The sequence below is a fragment of the Pseudonaja textilis genome, chromosome 1 (genome assembly GCF_049901715.1).
Source record: "Pseudonaja textilis isolate UNSWEBS1 chromosome 1, rPseTex1.2, whole genome shotgun sequence".
Lineage (NCBI taxonomy): Eukaryota > Metazoa > Chordata > Lepidosauria > Squamata > Elapidae > Pseudonaja > Pseudonaja textilis.
Window position 1 is genome coordinate 237,123,263 of NC_141990.1, and position 17,943 is coordinate 237,141,205.

General features: G+C 37.8%; 1 protein-coding gene across 3 annotated transcripts in view; it reads left to right on the forward strand.

The window, feature by feature from the left end:
• Positions 1-17,943, forward strand: part of TSG101 (tumor susceptibility 101) — a 46,989-nt gene that overhangs the window by 26,348 nt on the left and 2,698 nt on the right. The window contains exons 7-8 of one of the 3 annotated variants that reach the window (XM_026706525.2): positions 4,514-4,611; positions 16,599-16,801. In XM_026706525.2, the coding sequence (XP_026562310.1) occupies positions 4,514-4,611; positions 16,599-16,801 (301 nt within the window). Of the gene's footprint in view, positions 1-4,513; positions 4,612-8,011; positions 10,132-16,598; positions 16,802-17,943 lie in introns of those variants that run through there. The other 2 variants (XM_026706524.2, XM_087920352.1) reach the window with 2 other exon arrangements.

The following is a 17,943-nucleotide window of genomic DNA, read 5'->3' on the forward strand; positions in this document are numbered from 1 at the left end:
TTGGGACCATGGCTTTTCAGTTAACCTGGCCAAAAGCCATCTAACACCTATCACTCAACTTCTGCACCTGGGCGTCATAATTGACACGGTGACAAGCAAGGTTTTTCTTTTGCCAAACCGACAGGCCAGCATTAGGGGTTTGTCCACTTGTATTTAGACTCTCAAAAGCAGTGGTCGCCAACCAATGGGCCATGAGAAAATTTTGGTGGGCCGCTGAGAAATCTCATCCCTGGAGCACCCCACAAAGCCATTAATCCAGGCTGCATAGAAACACAAGGCTGCTCAGCCTATATGGCCCACGGGAACCCTCCCCGCCCACTCACTCCTTACCCGGCAAACTTGCCTGCTAAGTTGCTATTTTTCCTTTTTCCGACCATCATCTGTTCTGCTGTGCTGGGAGATTTAGATTAGCTAGGAAGCAGGAAATGGTTGGATTTCTTGCTTTCTAGCTAAGCACAGTTGAACCTCCCTTAGGACTCAAGGTTTGCTTGCAAGCAAATTCAGTGCAGACTCACAGCAAGCAAATTTGAGAGACTGAGCTAGCTGATGGCAGATAGATAGATCACTGAATGATTCTGTGAGCAACTCAATCTGCCTGCCTGCCTGCTTTGCCTGATTTTGGGTAAAAGTTGCTCTTTTTTATAAAAAATTTAATATTTATATAAATATAATATTTACATACAAGCCATGCCCAGTCAGTCACATGACCATCAAGCCACACCCACAAATTGGGCCACGCCCAGAGAACCAGTTAGTGGTCCCTCGGATCTAAAATTATGAGTTTGGTGGTCCCTGAGGTCCAAAAGGTTGGCGCTCAAAAGAGTGCCCCTGGCCCAGTTATCTCGACTTCTGGCGAAGATGATTTCCTGTATTGCAGTAGTCCCTTGGGCCCACCTCCATGCCAGGTCTTTGCAATGGTTTTGTTCCCCTTCCAGAGATCAGGCAGGAGCAACTCCTTGGCCAAGGTCCTGGTCCCACCGAAAGTTCTTCTATCACTCCAATGGTGGGCTTCCAGGAACATCACCAGGGGTTGCCTTTTCAAAGAGCCACACTGATTAACAATTACTACTAATGCCAGCCTCTTCAGTTGGGGGGCTCATTGCCAGTCCCTAGTAGCCCAGGGTCACTGGTCTCCGACAGACCTAACTCACAACATCAATTGGCTGGAACTCAGGGCAGCTCATCTGGCCCTTTGCAAGTTCCAACAAGAGATCCAGGGACCGCATGTCCTCCTCCTGACAGACAATGTGGCCACATAAATCGACAGGGAGGCATGCATTCAAAGTCCCTCATGAGGGAGGCAGAGGGGGTTTGCTGCTGGGAAGAGCGACATCTCAACTCCATCAAGGCAGAACATATCTCGGGTCTGACCAACATTCAGTCAGATTGGACTTTCTCTAGGAGGGATTAGACAAAGGGCTCTCCCCAAATAAGTTACGTAGGCAGGTAGCAACCCAAGCCTCAGTCCTTTCCTGCAATGCTTTACAGTATCTCATCATCCGATAGTACGTAGTTTCCCGCGAGGGGCCAGCAATTTAAGACCCCCAGTGATCCACAGATACCCCACCTGGATCTAAATAAGGTTCTCACAGCACTCCACCAAAACACCCTGAGAACTACCAGTCTCCACCTGCTAACCTATAAGATGATTTTCCTTGTGGCTATAACCTCCGCAAGGAAAATATCTGAGCTGGCAGCCATCTTGATGAGGGAGGACCATTGTGTTTCACTCTAATAGGGTGGTTCTTTGCCTCGACCCGGCTTTCATACCCAAAGTCAATTCCTCATTCCATCGGAAGCAGGAGTTGATTCTCCCCAACTTCTGCCCTAGACCGGTTCATGCATTAGAGAGGCAATGACATTCCTTAGATGGTTGAAGGGCCCTCCTCATTTATATCAACAGGACTGTTTCCCACGGAAAGATGGAGGCCCTCTTTGACTCGTTCCAACCCTTGACCCTGAGGAGGAAAGTCACAGCTTCGACGGTGGGCAGATGGCTTCGGGCTATGATTGCAAAGTTATATGAACTACAGAAATTACCAGTGCCCAGGGGAACCATGGGACACTCCACGAGGAGTGCGGCCACATCAGGGCTTGGGCAACACAAGCCTCTATCAAAGAAATTGGTAGGGTGGCAATGTGGTCGTCACCGTCGCCCTTCATACGACATTACAGACTAGACGTGTTTGCCTCGGCAGAGGCCGCCTTTGGCAGACATGTCCTACAAAGAGTTCATATGGTGAGGGAGACTCCAAACCAGACGGAGACCCTCCCGTAAGGACATGCCAGCTTGGGTATGTCCAGGGATGGGATTCTACCGGTTCAGACTGGTTCTATAGAACCGGTTGTTATGATTCTGTGCAGTTCGGAGGGGAAGGACGGGGCCAGAACCTGGATGGCTCCTCCCCTCCCCACCCAGTCAGTCCTTACCGCGCACGCGCAACATTGCACAAATGCCCAACATCGCTGACTGTGTTCTCCCCGCCCAGTTACTCCTTAAGGTATTTTTCTTCCCCTCCCGACAATCTGTTCTGATGATCAGCTGTGCCGGTATCCCCCTCATTGTCTTGCTGCCCAGGAGGCTTCCCCTATGCCCAGGAGGCAAAAAAAAGAGTGTGGGAGGGTGGGGGTATGCTGCGCCCCCCCCCACCTGCTCTGTTTTTTTCTCTTCCTGAGATCCAGGAAAGCCTTGTGGGAGTAAAAATGTCCCCCCAGGAGGCTTGCCTGAGGCCCAGGAGGCCCCAAAATGGAGTGTAGAGGGGTGCTATGCGCCCCCCCATGCTCCATTGGTTTTCTTCCTGAGCCCCAGAGAAGCTTTCTGGGAACAAAAACCACCCCCCAAGGCCCAAGAATGGAGCGTTGTGGGGGTGCTGCACTATGTCCCCCTATGCTCTTTTTTTTTTTTATCTTCCTGGGCCCCAGGGATGCCTGGGAGCAAAAAACATCCCACCAGGAGGCTTGCCTGAGACCCACGAGGGAGGGTGCTGCAAAAAAAATTACGCTCAACAGTCACATGGCCACACCCACCTAGCCATGCCAACAAAACCGGTTGTTAAAAATTTTTGAATCCCACCCCTGGGTATGTCCCTGACCTGGATGCTTGGAACAGCTTACTGGAGAAGGAGTGTTGGTTCTTACCCGATACGTCCATTCTCTGGGAGCCGTGAAGAGCATCCAGCCCACCCAGATGTCCATCTGGGTCTTTTCCTGGTCAAGCACGATGAGCAAGGGTGAAGGAAGGACAACAGTGTTATCTACCACTTTGATGTCGCCAAAACTGGGGACAAGCAGCAAGGAGGCGGGTCCTCAGAACATTGCTTAGCCTATTGAACGACAGACGGAAGTATTATCCGGGCCTGGATGCTCTTCACAGCTCCCAGAGAATGGGCGTATCAGGTAAGAACCAACGCCCCATCTATTCGCAAGGCCAGTTTGCCAATATATGTTTTTAACCTTCTTCAATTGTCTTAATAAGCTTTTAGAACTTGTCTCATATTTGGAGGGATACCAGGTTTTCTTTAAACAGATATGGTTCAGTGTCAAAAAAATTATGTATATATGTAAGACACATGTGTTTGCAAAAATGATTGTGCTCTGTAACAAATCCTTGCCCAGGTTCTTGCTGCGATGCCACACTAACATGCAATTGTATTTGCAAATGTACACAACAAGAAGGCAAATGAGGTTCCTATATGTGATCAGTTCTCGCATGTAGGTCTACGGATAGAGTCAGCACTGTACGATACAAAATGGTACTGGGAAATGCAAGGTTATTCCTTTCCTTATGAATTTCTGAAATGTATAAAGGAGATCTCAAATTTGTGGCTTTGCAGTAAAACTGAAACGTTTTCACTGCTGATCATGCTGGATTACATTGCTCAGCCTTCTAATTCAGCAACATCCAACAATTAAACACTAGATAAATTTAAAGTGTTTTTTAAGGAAACTAAGGGCTGCATTATTTGTATTCATTTGAATATTCTTTAATTTTAATTATTAATTTGTGGCTGCACAGTTAGGTGAATTACTAGGGAAGTTTTCAGTACTAACGGTCTTAATATACATCTTGCAACTTAGTCAGTTTATTGTTTTTCTTTATCCTCCTGTAGCATTCTATTGTGTACTTTTCTGTTAAAAAGTAGTCATTCATTTTGATCACCTGTATGTGAAATACAGAATGCAAAAAAACCCATTTTATCTTCTGGGAGTCTGCTTGGTGTCCGTGGTATAATTTAAAAGATTACCCAGTTTTCTTTTCATGACAGTAACAGAGCAGAATGAAAACAGTTAACAATAGACTAAGCCTTGAATAGCTGAATTTGGTGTTTTTCCCTAAAATGTTTTGAGCACGAGTTTGAAAATGTAATATTAATTTATAAAAATAACATGAAGTAGTGTTCAGACATATAAGAATCAATTAATTTATCACTAGATTGAATTGTAATCCAATCATAGCTGAATCCATTAAGCTTCAGTGATCCTATTTTGTCTTCCCTTTCATTTCCTCGTCAAGTGGTTATTCAGTCTACCCTTACCCTGCACCTAGTGGGCCATTTCCAGCAACAACCAGCACACCACATTATCCTTCTCAGCCTCCCGTGACCACTGTGGGTGAGTAATTTCAAAATAATCATTTAAAAGGTGGAAAATGAAATTTGCACCTGCAAATATACAAACCAAAATACTTACATTTATTGAAATTGATTTGACTATAGCAACAAAAGAAACCTATCATAAAAACAGTGTTTGATTTTTTTACTACTTCATATATTATATGTATTGTTTTTCCTCCAATATTTGATTTACAAAACAATTAATGACTTCTGCTATTTCACTCATGAAGAGTCTTTATTTTTAATTTATTGCTGTATGTGATAAAAATTTGTATGCGTTTGAAACTTGTCACCTTAGCAAGCAGAAAATGAATTAAAGCTCAAAAGCAAATATAACAAAATTACGTAATTGTTTTATTCTCTAACCTTACTGTGGGCAGCTAATCTTAGTTTTGACATTTAGATTTGGGAGAAGTTTTAACATGCTAACAAATACATAGGGATAAAGAGAGTGTGATCTCTACAATGCAAGTAGTGATGCTGCAGCTAAATATAGTAAAGAATATAATTACAGTTGAACATAGGAAACCTTGACAGTCAATGTTGCTGAAAATTTGTTTGAATAGGCTTGAATTAAATATCTTCAATATGTTCTTCAATGCATTTTCAGGCCTCCAGATCTCTATTCTTTATGTATTATTGAACAGATAATCATGTTAGAAGTAGCATGAATATCCAGTTTCATGGATAGATACTCAATAGATGTATGACTATTGTATGTAAATTTTATTTTCTGTCAGATAAAAATTCAGATCAGCAGCTGTTTTTTTATTCCATACATGACTAAAAGATTCTTACTGCAATTGGACTAAATAGTGCATTTAAAATTAAGTCCATTTGTAAAAAGTCCTAGAAATTTGGAAGCTATGACCACACCGTGGCTTATCTGTTCATCTGTATTGGGACTTTGCCTTCTCAAGAAGTAAGCAGGAACATTTGTTTAAAAGGCACAGCATCGTTAGTACAGAGAGCAGCCCAGGTCAAGTTGACTTCCTTATTATGATCTTTTGTCCAGCACCATTATGTCAGTTTGAAAAGCCAGAATGTATTTATATCCCCTTTTCCTATTCAGCCAAGATTATTAAGGCAGCTAATGTAGAAAAAAGAAAACCATTAAGATTTAATTAAATGCTTAATATTAAAATAATTATAAAATCTTCAAAAAACAAAAATAAGTAAATCTTAAACTAAGACGGAACTAAATATGGTGCCCAAGACAATTTATTCCATAACATCATGGAGGAAGCCTTTCTCCTGCATTCTGAAGTCGTGTCTCAAGAAAAAAAGGAGGACTTTCTCAAAGACTTTTGGGTGCAGAGTTTTAGTCCGGCCTTTGAAATTGTTCAGGTTAATCTGCCGGAGCTGTTTATTTATAGCTTTAAAAGTGGTATATTGGATACTGGTTTGTAATTACACAAATCTTTTGGATTTAGGATTTTTTTACAATTAAAAAAAATCTTGTAATTGCCTTTTTGAAGCCAGAAGATGGTCGCTGTGTTTAAGCATGAAGATAGTCATACCTTGGCTACTTTAATTAACAGTGGAAATTCTAAAGGGGTCAACAAAATCATCAAGATCTTCACATCTTCAAGATCTACAGTGGAATGGTCAACTTTATCTGCTACTGCGTTGTTCATTGTCTACTATTCCTCTCCACATACTAAAGAAGAAGATACTATTCAGTATGGAAAAACAACAACAGCTTACAGGTAGTCCTCAATTTACAACAGTTTTAGTGATCATTCAAAGTTACAAAGGCACTGAAAAAAGTGAGTTAGTTAGGACCGTTTTTCACACTTACAACCATTTCAGCATCTCCATAGTGAGATGATCAAGATTTGGATGCTTGGTAACTGACTCATATTTATGACGGTTCCAGTGTCCCAGGATCCTGTGATCTCCTTTTGCGAGCTCCTGACAAGCAGAGTCAGAATTTAACAACTGCAGTGATTTACTTAATAACTGTGGCAAGAAAAGTCATAAAATGGAACAAAATTCACTCAACAAATGTTTCACATAGCAACAGACATTTTGAGCTCAATTGTGATCATAAGTCAAGGACTACTTGTAATTGGATCTGGCACAATAAGAATGCAAAAATATTCCTTTTGCTACCTTCACTTTACAGAATGCTCAGCCTGAGATTCCTGAGATGTCTTTATTGGTGTTCAGACTGTCATTCCTCCTGTTTCATCATTTTTATCCGCCTACATAATCAGAAGTTTAAGAGAGGGGAGTATGCTTTGAATCAACAGTGTCAACTACCTGGGATTATTTTCTATTCTACAGATCAAGCAGGACTTTGTTTTTTAAACAGTATTGCTCAGAGGCTCAGAAAAAAAATGCTTTTATACAAAGAATAGACACTTTTAAGCTATCATACTTGCAGAGATTCATAATCTTTTATGAACATTTCATACAGACTCATTGCACTTTGTATTACCAACTTTTTTTGAACTGAATGCCAAATCAAGAATGTATCCTGTTCTATGTATGGAATTTGATATTAGTGGGGACAGGTGTTCCCCAACCTGGAAATACTGTGCTGTTTCTTATTGGGTGACTTTAGCATATTCACTGAATATTCTTGAGGACAAGAAGCCTAGCAAAATGCAGAGATAGCAGTGTGTCAGGTAGTTGAGGAAGAGAAATCTTGCAAAACTCAAAATCATAATGGGTAATCTGTACTCTTGTCACACATTTTTAAAATTGTTTTAAAGAGGAACCTAAATGTTTGGATGTAATTCAGAAAAGCAATATTGATCTTCTTGAAAAAGGTGTAACATGGCTTCGTAGATACATAACTATAAGGGATATAATAAAAAAGTATTTACTCTGCACTGCTTTCTCAACCATTATCTGCCATGCTCGATGATCTCAATTAACGCATTCGATTACTTTCTGTGTCTTTTGGCCTTTGAAATTATATTTTGCTCTTATGTCTATTAATCTCTTAATTGTCTTGGGGGGATTATGTCTAAGTTCAGTTTATCAATAATTGGTCACTCTGAATATTGAAAGCTAACAATGTTAACTGCTCTTTCAAGAAAAGCTAAATGTGTACGAGAATCTTCATTTGTAAAAGATAGCTCTGAGTTGCTTTGGAAATTATCAATACATAGGGCGAATAGGAGGTAAATACGTTTGGGTTTTTTTTGCTGTTATATAAATTAGATGCAATCATTTAGCCTGTAAACTGAATACACCAACATATTAACTGTTGTTTGAAATAGTGTTCAAATCAAATTGCCAATATGGGAGGTTTTCGTGTGTTTATATCTAACTTTTTGATTGTTTTTACATGGAGCAATACAGAAAACTACTCTGGGTAGAGTTTTCAGAAAGGGCTTTGACCACAAAGTTTATGAAGGATTAATGTATGTTTGTTCTCTTAATAGCAGATGGCAGAAGAAAGCAGAAACAGGTATGGATTTGTGGTCATTCTTATGTTTTCTGGGCAGAAAAACGGGCACTTGAAAGAAGCTTTGGTCCACAATTGGGAATTCGACTGGAGGATGCCAAATTACATTGGCTAGGAAAGAGTGGAATGGTGTGGGATCAATTAGTACCCATCCTGTTGCATACACGACGGAGGCTAACAGATCCTGATATATTGGTGATCCATCTAGGAGGCAATGACTTGGGGACAGCCAGTAATTTGGATGTCATAAACCGAATGAAGAAAGATTTTGGACTTCTTAAGCAAATATTCAAGAATACTATTCTAGTCTGGTCTAATATCATCCCCCGGAAAGTATGGAATCAAGAGATACCCCATAAAGTGATGGAGAGAAGCAGAAAAATACTCAATGAGGAAATGGGCTATTTTATGCAATATATTGGAGGGACTGTGATCCAACACGATTTACTTGTACCAGAATCTCCTGGATTGTTCCATCTAGATGGTGTACTCTTATCTCAGAGTGGCACAGATATCTTCAACCTGGATTTACAAAGTGCTTTAGAAACTTTGATTTGATTCGAAGAAAAAGGATACCCGTTATGTATTAACAACTGTGGACACTTTCTACAAATAGAGAACGTTCTGAACAGCGTGGTAACACGAATTTATAGCTAACGGACTTAGCCTATGATTTAGCTGGGTACTGATTACTAATGGGGTTGTCTGTGACATTGCAAAGAATTTTTTTGTTAATGTGTTTATTTTTTGCAAATACAGATTATTTTTTCATTTACTTTAATTCACTTCTCATGTATGTTGCATGAGACTGCCAAACAAATTGATCCTTGATTGATCCCATCTTCTCAAAGTGAATGTAGCATGATTATATCAATCTACAGTATAAGTAACGGTTTACAAAGGTGTTTCATGTGAGTGAGATGGGACTAATTTTTAAGTGTTATCATATTGGGGTTAGGAGTTAGTGGGATCATTCCAGTTCTCCCGCAGAAGTTTGACAAGCCCTTTTGTGTATGCTTTGAGGATCATGGCACAAGGAGGGAAAAGAGAAGAAAATCCCATTACGCAAATGCAAGTCAGCTAATATATATTGGACATAGCCCACTATTACTGATTCAGCATTGCACCTTAGAACATTTGTTCTGCTTTTCAAAAAGTGGAAGATTATTTAAATATAATGGAAAGATCAAATGAAGATCTAGTTTCTGACACATTGGTTTTTGAAAATACTTTTCCTAGTTAAAAAATTAAGCAATTCTATTTCACAAATTGCATGTCTTATAGGCAGCAATTAGTGGCTGGTTTAAATGTAGTATTCCCAACTTAATACACATAGTTTATTAAGCTAGAAATACCATTTTAGTCCCACACGGTCTTCTCCACCTTTCTGCCTTGTGTACCAACTTTGATCCAGGTCTTTTAGTACTGAACTGTGGTATAAAGTTATTTCATTTACTGAGCTCTTAATAATATGCATTGAACCATATCTCCCTATTTTTGGTGTAATGGAAAATTGGTTTAAAATTGGGGACTGAAGAATTGCTTCTCCTTTGGAGTTGGTGGAGCAATTGTTCTAGATATGGGAGCTTTTAGACTTGTAAGAAGGATTTCAATGAGTCATTTTCCTACTCCATGCAAAATAGTATCATATGCTCCTTAGAACAGTTATGATACTTGTAAAATTCTATTTTAAATGACAGGGTCTACAAAAATATTGTTGCTATGGATTTGTTAATTCTGAGTGAATACATCTCTTGTGTTAATTAAAATGAAATTGTAATTTTTTTTCTGTCAATATTCCCCGTGGGATAGCAAAGCACTTTAGAGTTTTTGTTTGCTGTGCTTGAACAAAATTTTATTTGATTCCAAATGCATAAAGGTAGAGGTGTTCTGCTTTTCCTAAAGGTATTGTTGAACCGTTTGACAGTGGCTCTATAAGAGAACTATGCCACTTCATGTTTTGGCATCATTAATCTGAACTGGAATTTGCTTTGAAAGATGGTTCAAGGAAAGAACAGTTTCAGAAGTAAGGAAAATTTAAAATACAGAGATGTTTTATTTTCCCCAACACCCCCCCCCCCAAAAAAAACCCCAAAACCCTGACCTACTGTACAATAACAATTTGGTTATTAAAGAGGAAACAATTTTGCAAACAAATCAAAACAAAACTCATTCTGTTTCAATATTGAAGGGAACTTACACTGCATTTATGTGGTACTGTGACTTTAATTTTCTTAAGCAAGAGGGAATTCAGCATGAATCATTTATGTCAATTTTCTGTCATTTCTGAAGTGAGTTCCTTAACTCAAAGACTTCCAAGTCTGCTCAACCTCTAGGAGAGGAACTTTGAATTAAATGACTAAAAGTAAGACAAGAGGAATAGAATGTAGAAGGCTGAGCTGTGGAAACTGCATCTTTTAAATATTAACTTCATAGAGTGAAAAACTTGAGAAGATTTATTTTATGTAATTTATCTTAAATATCTCTGAAGTTTCCAGCCACAAATGAGGAGAATTATACTATCTGTAAGACCAAATAGGACTGTGTTCAAATATGTATCATTTTTTTTTGCAGTGGGGGTTTAACAGCACAACTACTAGAAACAGCAGTTTACAGATTACCTTTTGTATATTTGCTTGTAAAAGAGCCTTTAAGCTCCAGTATTTTGTCAGGATTTATCTTTCATAAACTATTGACATTGGACATCTGATTTTTATAATTTGGAGGGTTCTGTTTTAAAAATAATAAAACATTAGCCTTTATGTTCTCATACTGTATAGTATTAATGGGCATCTAGTAATATCCTGCAACTTATTTTTCTCCAAATCCTTTTTTTTTTAACAGTCACGTGCTGACATGGCACTTAGTCTAATATCAGATATACTGGAAATGGTTGCATTTTCAATTACGTTGGCTACCTTGAAAATAAAACAACCGTATGGTATTTCAAAAGCTGAAAGTAAATGTTGGTGCCGGTATTTAATGGCCATTATTTATGGCTAAACATAATGGCTTTGATTCAAACATGTTTTTACCAAGGCTTGAAAATGCCTTCCATTTGCAAATGGTAGTCTTTGGATTTTTCCTCTCTGAATATTCATCACTGTTCTCCACTCTTGGAATACATGTTTGCCAAACTAGCTTTGTGCAGGAGAGGCACTGGACTCTGCAAAGAAGAAGAGATGGTGGTTGACCTGTTTTTCAGATAGAGTGAATTATTATTCTTTGGAGAATAATTTGTTAAAATCATTAGAAGTGGGTATTTTTCAAGCCACAACTACTAAATATATATTTATTTGGTTAATACGTATAAAATCATTGAAACAACTGCAAGTCCATTCTCTTTGTAGATAAGCAATACTGCCATCAATAAAAGACCTACTATTGCATTTAAATATTAGGGAATAGTTTTTCTATTCACAACTAACATGGTATTCTGTATCTCTTAGATTTTAATAATGCACATATGTTTTGGCAGATAATTACCTACCGCAGTATACCTAGTAACATGATTCATAGGATTTCCTCGGTGAGCATATTTCCACAGAGCTCTGTAGCACAAACATCAACATTTTAGTTCAACATTGCCCTAATGGTTGGGACTAGTATTAGTTTTTAAAGATTTCAGTGTCCTTTACATAAATTCAAATGTAACTGTTACATGTTGTCGAGGTTCCAAACCTCACAGGACAAGTACTTTGATATTCTACACTGGTAATGTTTCCTTGCACTCTTGTACTTCATAATTTGAAGGAGCTATATTGGTGGTGGGATGAAAGGAAGAGACGTCATTGTGCATGCATAACATCTCGGATTCGGTTTCTGGCATTTCTAGTTAAGTGTAGCAGGTAGTAGAGTCAAACTACAGTCTGATGTTTCAAAGATCCTCTTCCAGGCAGCCTGGCCAAGGCTGGGGTAGATGGACAAATGGCTGGGCTGGTCACTGTTTCAATGTGTTCCTAAATCACATCTGTAAAGAGATCCACTTGTAGGACTTTTGGTTCATCCCAAGTGAAAAGTTCACAAATAAAAACCACTATTTCAAACTTGAAACAGGTCATTTGAACTTGAAACAGTTTGGATTTACGTTGTTTATGAAGTTCTTTCAAGCTTTTATTCAAAAGAGAATAGACTTGGTGACATTCTGGGATAAATGAAATAAATACTCATATTCCCCAAATAGTTTCTCTTTAAAATGTAAGATGATCTTGCATTTGCTAAGAAGTTTTGGCAGATGTGGCAGGCAAGATTGTTGTTGTTTAGTCTTCAATGTGGGATCACCTTCTTATTTGCTAAAACCAGTAAATATTTTATATCTCCCAAATAATCTCTCTAGGAGATGAGTTTTATAAATACTTGAGGTCTTCTGGGCAGGTTAGAAGAAGGTGATACAGAAGTCAAAAGATAATGGGTTTTCCCCCCAGAAAATAATTCCCATTAAAAGAAATATAATTGTTCCTCTTTATTTTTAGCAAACAAGTAAACAAAAACTTTATTCACCATAATGCTGTAGGTATTTCCACAGATAAGTTTTGTAGACTGAAAAAGCTGTATATGACAGTGGCTGTAATTTTGGATTTATAGCTGTTCTCCCTTTCTCAAGGACCAAGGGACGTTTCAGGCCAGAACAAATTAATGAAGGAATCAATAGTGATGGTTTGTTGTCAGTGTTCTTTATTTTAAATTAGAAAAGTGACTTTATTATACCAAGATAGTCTCAAGACCATTTTATTCCGAACTTGAATTAAGGAAAGACTTAGCACATAGCATTCTTTGGAAGTCAGCAAATCACCTGTTCGGTAATTCCCGTCTTGATTTATAACTTTAAATGTATTTCACTCTCTTACATAAAATTTCTGCCAAGGGTAGCAATCTAACCTATTTAGATTAAATTAAGTAAATAATTGACCAGTGTTAATATTTTAAGAGAAAAAAATTGTCTTATGAGTGATACATATTTAGGGTTTATTAAATGTCAGTTTATTCAGCAGCCAAGTTCAGTGCTGGAGCTGCTTTTCTTTCAGGTTTAATTGATAGACTATATACTGTAAGGTCACAGTACCTTAAGGTCACTTCTGAAACCAGATTCCATATAGTAAAGGTTAAATGTTTCAAGTATTCCTTGTAATAAATGGCTACATGCCACGGTATCTTCTTAGTGTGTATGGCTAATTATGGAAGAAGGAAGGAGAAAATGCTAAGATTCATATTCTTAAAGGAGTAAACCAATATATTCTTCTTGTTTGGAATATATAATTTTCCTTGCTGCTTTGCACTTTCAACACTTTTTTTAGACACATAAATTACTTTACACACACACACACACACACACACACACGCACACACATTTATATATAATAGTTATTTTTTTCTGGCCTTCAATTTGAGTTGTATGCAAGGGCTTCATAAATATGCGGTTGTGACTAAGAAATCCTATTTGTTCTTGTCAGTATAAAGTTGGCATAGTGTACTGTAGTTGTAGAGGGTAACTATCTTAGCTAAAATTGACATTCTCAGAGAGAATTGTTTCTTCACCGTCCTTTTCACTGCCAAGGGTGGGCAAGAGGAAAATCCATAAGAGAAAATTCTGACACTCAAATTTATGTTTTTAAGGTTTGGCACAGTAGACACTCCATAGGAGACCTCAGATGGCCTATTTTGGAAAAGTGTGAAGTTAACAGTCAAACATCAAACACGTAATTATTGAGCTGGGATACATGACAATATTTTAGGCAATTTCAGAAGGTCTTAAGAAACACAGCGGGTTTTTAAACACATTATGATTGTTAACTGATACTGTAATTGTAGATGGTCTTCCATGTAACTGCCATCCTTCTCCTCCCTTTCCCCTTACCTTACCTCAATTTAAATCCTACATCAGTCTAGCCACTCTGTGCACCTGATTTGCACAGAGTGCAGCTGCAGCTCACAAAAGATTATGCTTTTCAGCAAAAATGGACTTTGTTAGTTAGCAAAAATGAATCCAGATTCTCTAAGGCAAAGGTAGGTGAAGTTGAAACAAGACTGTTACATACAATTTTGCATTCACTCTGTTGTGACACCCTTTTAAAAATAAGAGAAATTCTATATTGCATCTTCCTTTCCTTTTCTATTCTAATTGAAATTTATTTTTGGCACCTAAGCACATTAACACTGAAACTCCAACAGCACTTCCATGTGTGTAAAAGTGCCTCGTTGAAAAACATACATAGTTGCCCTTTATTGTTCTTTTTCTTTCCCTGTTTTCTGTGTTTGCCATTTGTTAGTCTTTTGCTTGGGAGCTTTAAAAAAAAATGTTAAAACCAGTTTGGACCTCTTTATTTGCCCATACAAATAGAATGCATCTAGCAGCATTATCAGCCTCAGTTTCTCCACTTCATTTCATTCTTCAAAATATGCATGTCCTTTTTAAGTATTACAATAATACTGTTAATAACAAGTAATGTAAAAGTGGTGGTTTTTCATGATGATATTAACTTTATGAGATTTTCAGTATGTTTCTTGGCAAACTGAACACTCTATCCAATATAGTCTGTAAATTGTATTTTTAATACACTGCATAATATTGGCACTTGAGAAAAAGTGTATTTATTGGTGGAAAATGTCTAGAGTTCTTCTAAAAATGTTTAATTTATGTAACATTTGTTATGCAGAAGGATTCCTTAGTTTGATACCAATTTTCAGAGTTCTTTGTATATGGCAGACTTGCTTATTTCCAAGAGAAGAGAGATTAGGGAACAAAGATCAGCATGATAGACATTCAGACCCTTGACTAAACTTGTTCCTAAGACTCAAAATCAAAGTATGAAAAAGAATAAGAATACTTTGATATATGCTGACATTCATAAATGAACTTTAAATGCATTGAAAAGAATATAGAAACTGTACTGTTCAGCCGTCCTTCATTAGATTCTGAACCTGAAGATTTTATATTCATTTTTGTTGCACATCTTTGCCTGAATCTTGTGCCTGAATGTAAAAAAGTGAAAGCCAGAAGAAAGAAAAATTTAAAATGAATTACAGCATATTCTTCAGCATCATATGAAGTTCAAAATGAAGAAATTTGGATCAGAATCTGTCACCCTGAAAGTCAATTTCATCTGAAGATCAAACCAGAATAAATGAAGTTGACAAGAAAGAATGGAAATTAGAGGAAAAATAGACATTTTCAGTAATTCACTATTTTTTTGTTGAGTGGACACTTCAAAAACATTTGTATTGTATTGATATGTATTGATAATTGGTATTACTGGAATGGACATATCAGAATCCTTTTCATAATTTGGATGCTGCTTCAGCAATGAAAATCTTAAAAGAAACAAAAAGGACTCATGATTTTGAAAAAAAAAGGCTGTGATTTAGAAGAAGAATGTTAATATTAAGAACATTTATGGATGCGGCAAACTCAGACTACATGTGAAACCTGTGGCACTTTGAGTTGGTGTGTTAAGGTAAAATACAATTTTTATCATAAAGTGCTGTTCCTAATTCTTGCTATTTTGGATACTGTTGTAATACCTGTAACTTAACAACTTTTTAAAAAAACACTTAACTGAAAAAAAAAACTTTTGTAAATGACACCAATTAAGAATTGGGGCATTTGTTACAAAATTTGATAACTAAGTAAACTCCTTAGTCAGTGTTATTGAACAGGAGATGATGAAAAACCTTTAGATGGAAATGTTGTGTGTGAATTTTTAGTCCGAATTTTTGAAAAGAAGAATTAAAATAAGAAAAATCATTTGTGCATGACAAATATCAGGCATTACATGTCAAATGATCATAAGATTTGCCCTGTAGCTTTTTACAACTAGGATGGAAAGAAAATAACATTTGTATAAAAAAGTAGGGTTTCTTTGTTTTCAGTATATATGGAAGCCTAATGAATCTTTTTTGCTCTAGATGAAAACTCCTAGAGAACTGATAGAGGTTTTTATAACTCAGTTATAAACTATGATGAGATAAATAAACCCATATTGAGTTGGCCAGGGATCCATGTACGGGTGGTCCTCAATTTACAACCACAATTGATCCCAAAATTTATGTTAAGTGAGAATTTGTTAAGTGAGTTTTGCCCCATTTTACGACATTTGTTGTTGCTGCTGCAATCACTGCAGTTGATAAGTTAGTAACCTGGTTGTTAAATGAATCTGGCTTCCCCGTGGAATTTGCTTGTAAGAAAGTCACTACAGGTGATCACGTGGCCCTGGGACATAGCAGTGGTCGCAAGTATGAATCAGTTGCCATGCATCTGAATTTGGATCACACGATCCTGGGAATGCTGGAAAGGTTGTAACTGAAAAATGGTCGTAAGTCATTTTTTTCAGTGCCGTTGTAACCTTGAACGGTCACTTAATGAACTGTTGTAAGTCGAGGACTACCTGTATTCTTAAATGCATTGAAAGTTCACAGATATATCTTCTAAAGTATGATTTCCCCCCCCTAAGTTAGCACAAGGTGTGGTCTTCCTTTGTTTTCTTTAAATTATTCAAGGGTCACGCCTAAGGGGTCCGCCTGAGGACATGGACAGCAGCACTTCTGTGACTGTGATCTTTATTCTGCAGGTCCCAGCAGAGATGGCACAATTAGTGAAGACACTATTCGAGCTTCCCTTATATCAGCAGTCAGTGATAAATTGAGATGGCGAATGAAAGAAGAAATGGATCGTGCCCAGGCAGAGCTCAATGCCTTGAAGCGCACAGAAGAGGACCTGAAAAAGGGTCATCAGAAGCTTGAAGAGATGGTAACTCGTCTAGACCAAGAGGTGGTAAGCAGGAGGAAAAGCTCTTTCCTGAATAATTTGGACAATGCATTAGCACTTTTACCTCCACCCCCCCCCTTTCCATCTACTTCTACTGCTTAGAGTACTTGACCTGTGGCCAAACTTATCTTCATAAATGGTGGGAAAGACAAATTGCAAAAACCCCTACCAAAAATAGATAATATCACGTGAGTGTGGAGTGTGTATATTTCTTTTTATTCCTAATTTTAGATTTTGGAGATATAGTAACTACAATTATATCTGTGGTTATTGACAAGCTCTTGGATAGAAAGAAAACACTTGGTCTGGAAAGTAAAGATCCCCTGTGAAAGAGATTCTCTCTTATACTTAGATGCTTCTCCTGTCATATTTCATCATGTAAATCTACATGTTGTAGTTGCCTCTGGGATACTGTTGCAGTTCTTTATCTCATCAGCAGTTGATGGGCAGGTTGAACCATGCTTAATAACACCCATGTTCTATGAACTGGTTACCACTTGGCTTTCAGATGTGCTTCAAAGTGCAGCTTGTCATCTCCAAAATCCTTCCATGGCAAAGGGCCTAGTTATCTGTTTCCTTTAGTCTCTGCCTTCCCAGTAAAATCTGATAGAGCTAACTCATTCCTGCTCCCATCAAGTAAGCAGTATCACATAGCAGAACCCAGGAGGCAGGCCTGCATCGCAGCACCTGTCCTCTGCAACAACATCCCCTTGGAAATTCACATGACCGCTCTCCCCAATTTTTAAAAAACTTTTGAAAAGGAGCTTCTTGTTCGTTTTTTTTAACTTTCCGATGGAGATGAGAGTTAGAGTTGCATGGCCTGGTAATCTGATTAATAAATAAATCTCAAAAATGCTATTATTGAGAGAGGATAGAATGGAGCAGAACAATTGTCATAGTAGACAATTATTAAGCTCCCTTCAAACGCCTATAGGATGTAGAAATTAGGTTAAATGGATATTGATTGTGTAGTGTTATTAAGCAGGAAACTTTTATATATTTAAAACTGTACTTTAAAATCTGGGAAGTCCTGGAAGGAAGCATCTGAACACGTGCTGTTATGAGAAGGTAAGCTGAAATATTTTTCGCTTTATAACATGCATATGATTTACCCTGAACCTGAAGGAGCAGTTTTTAATTATTGGGGG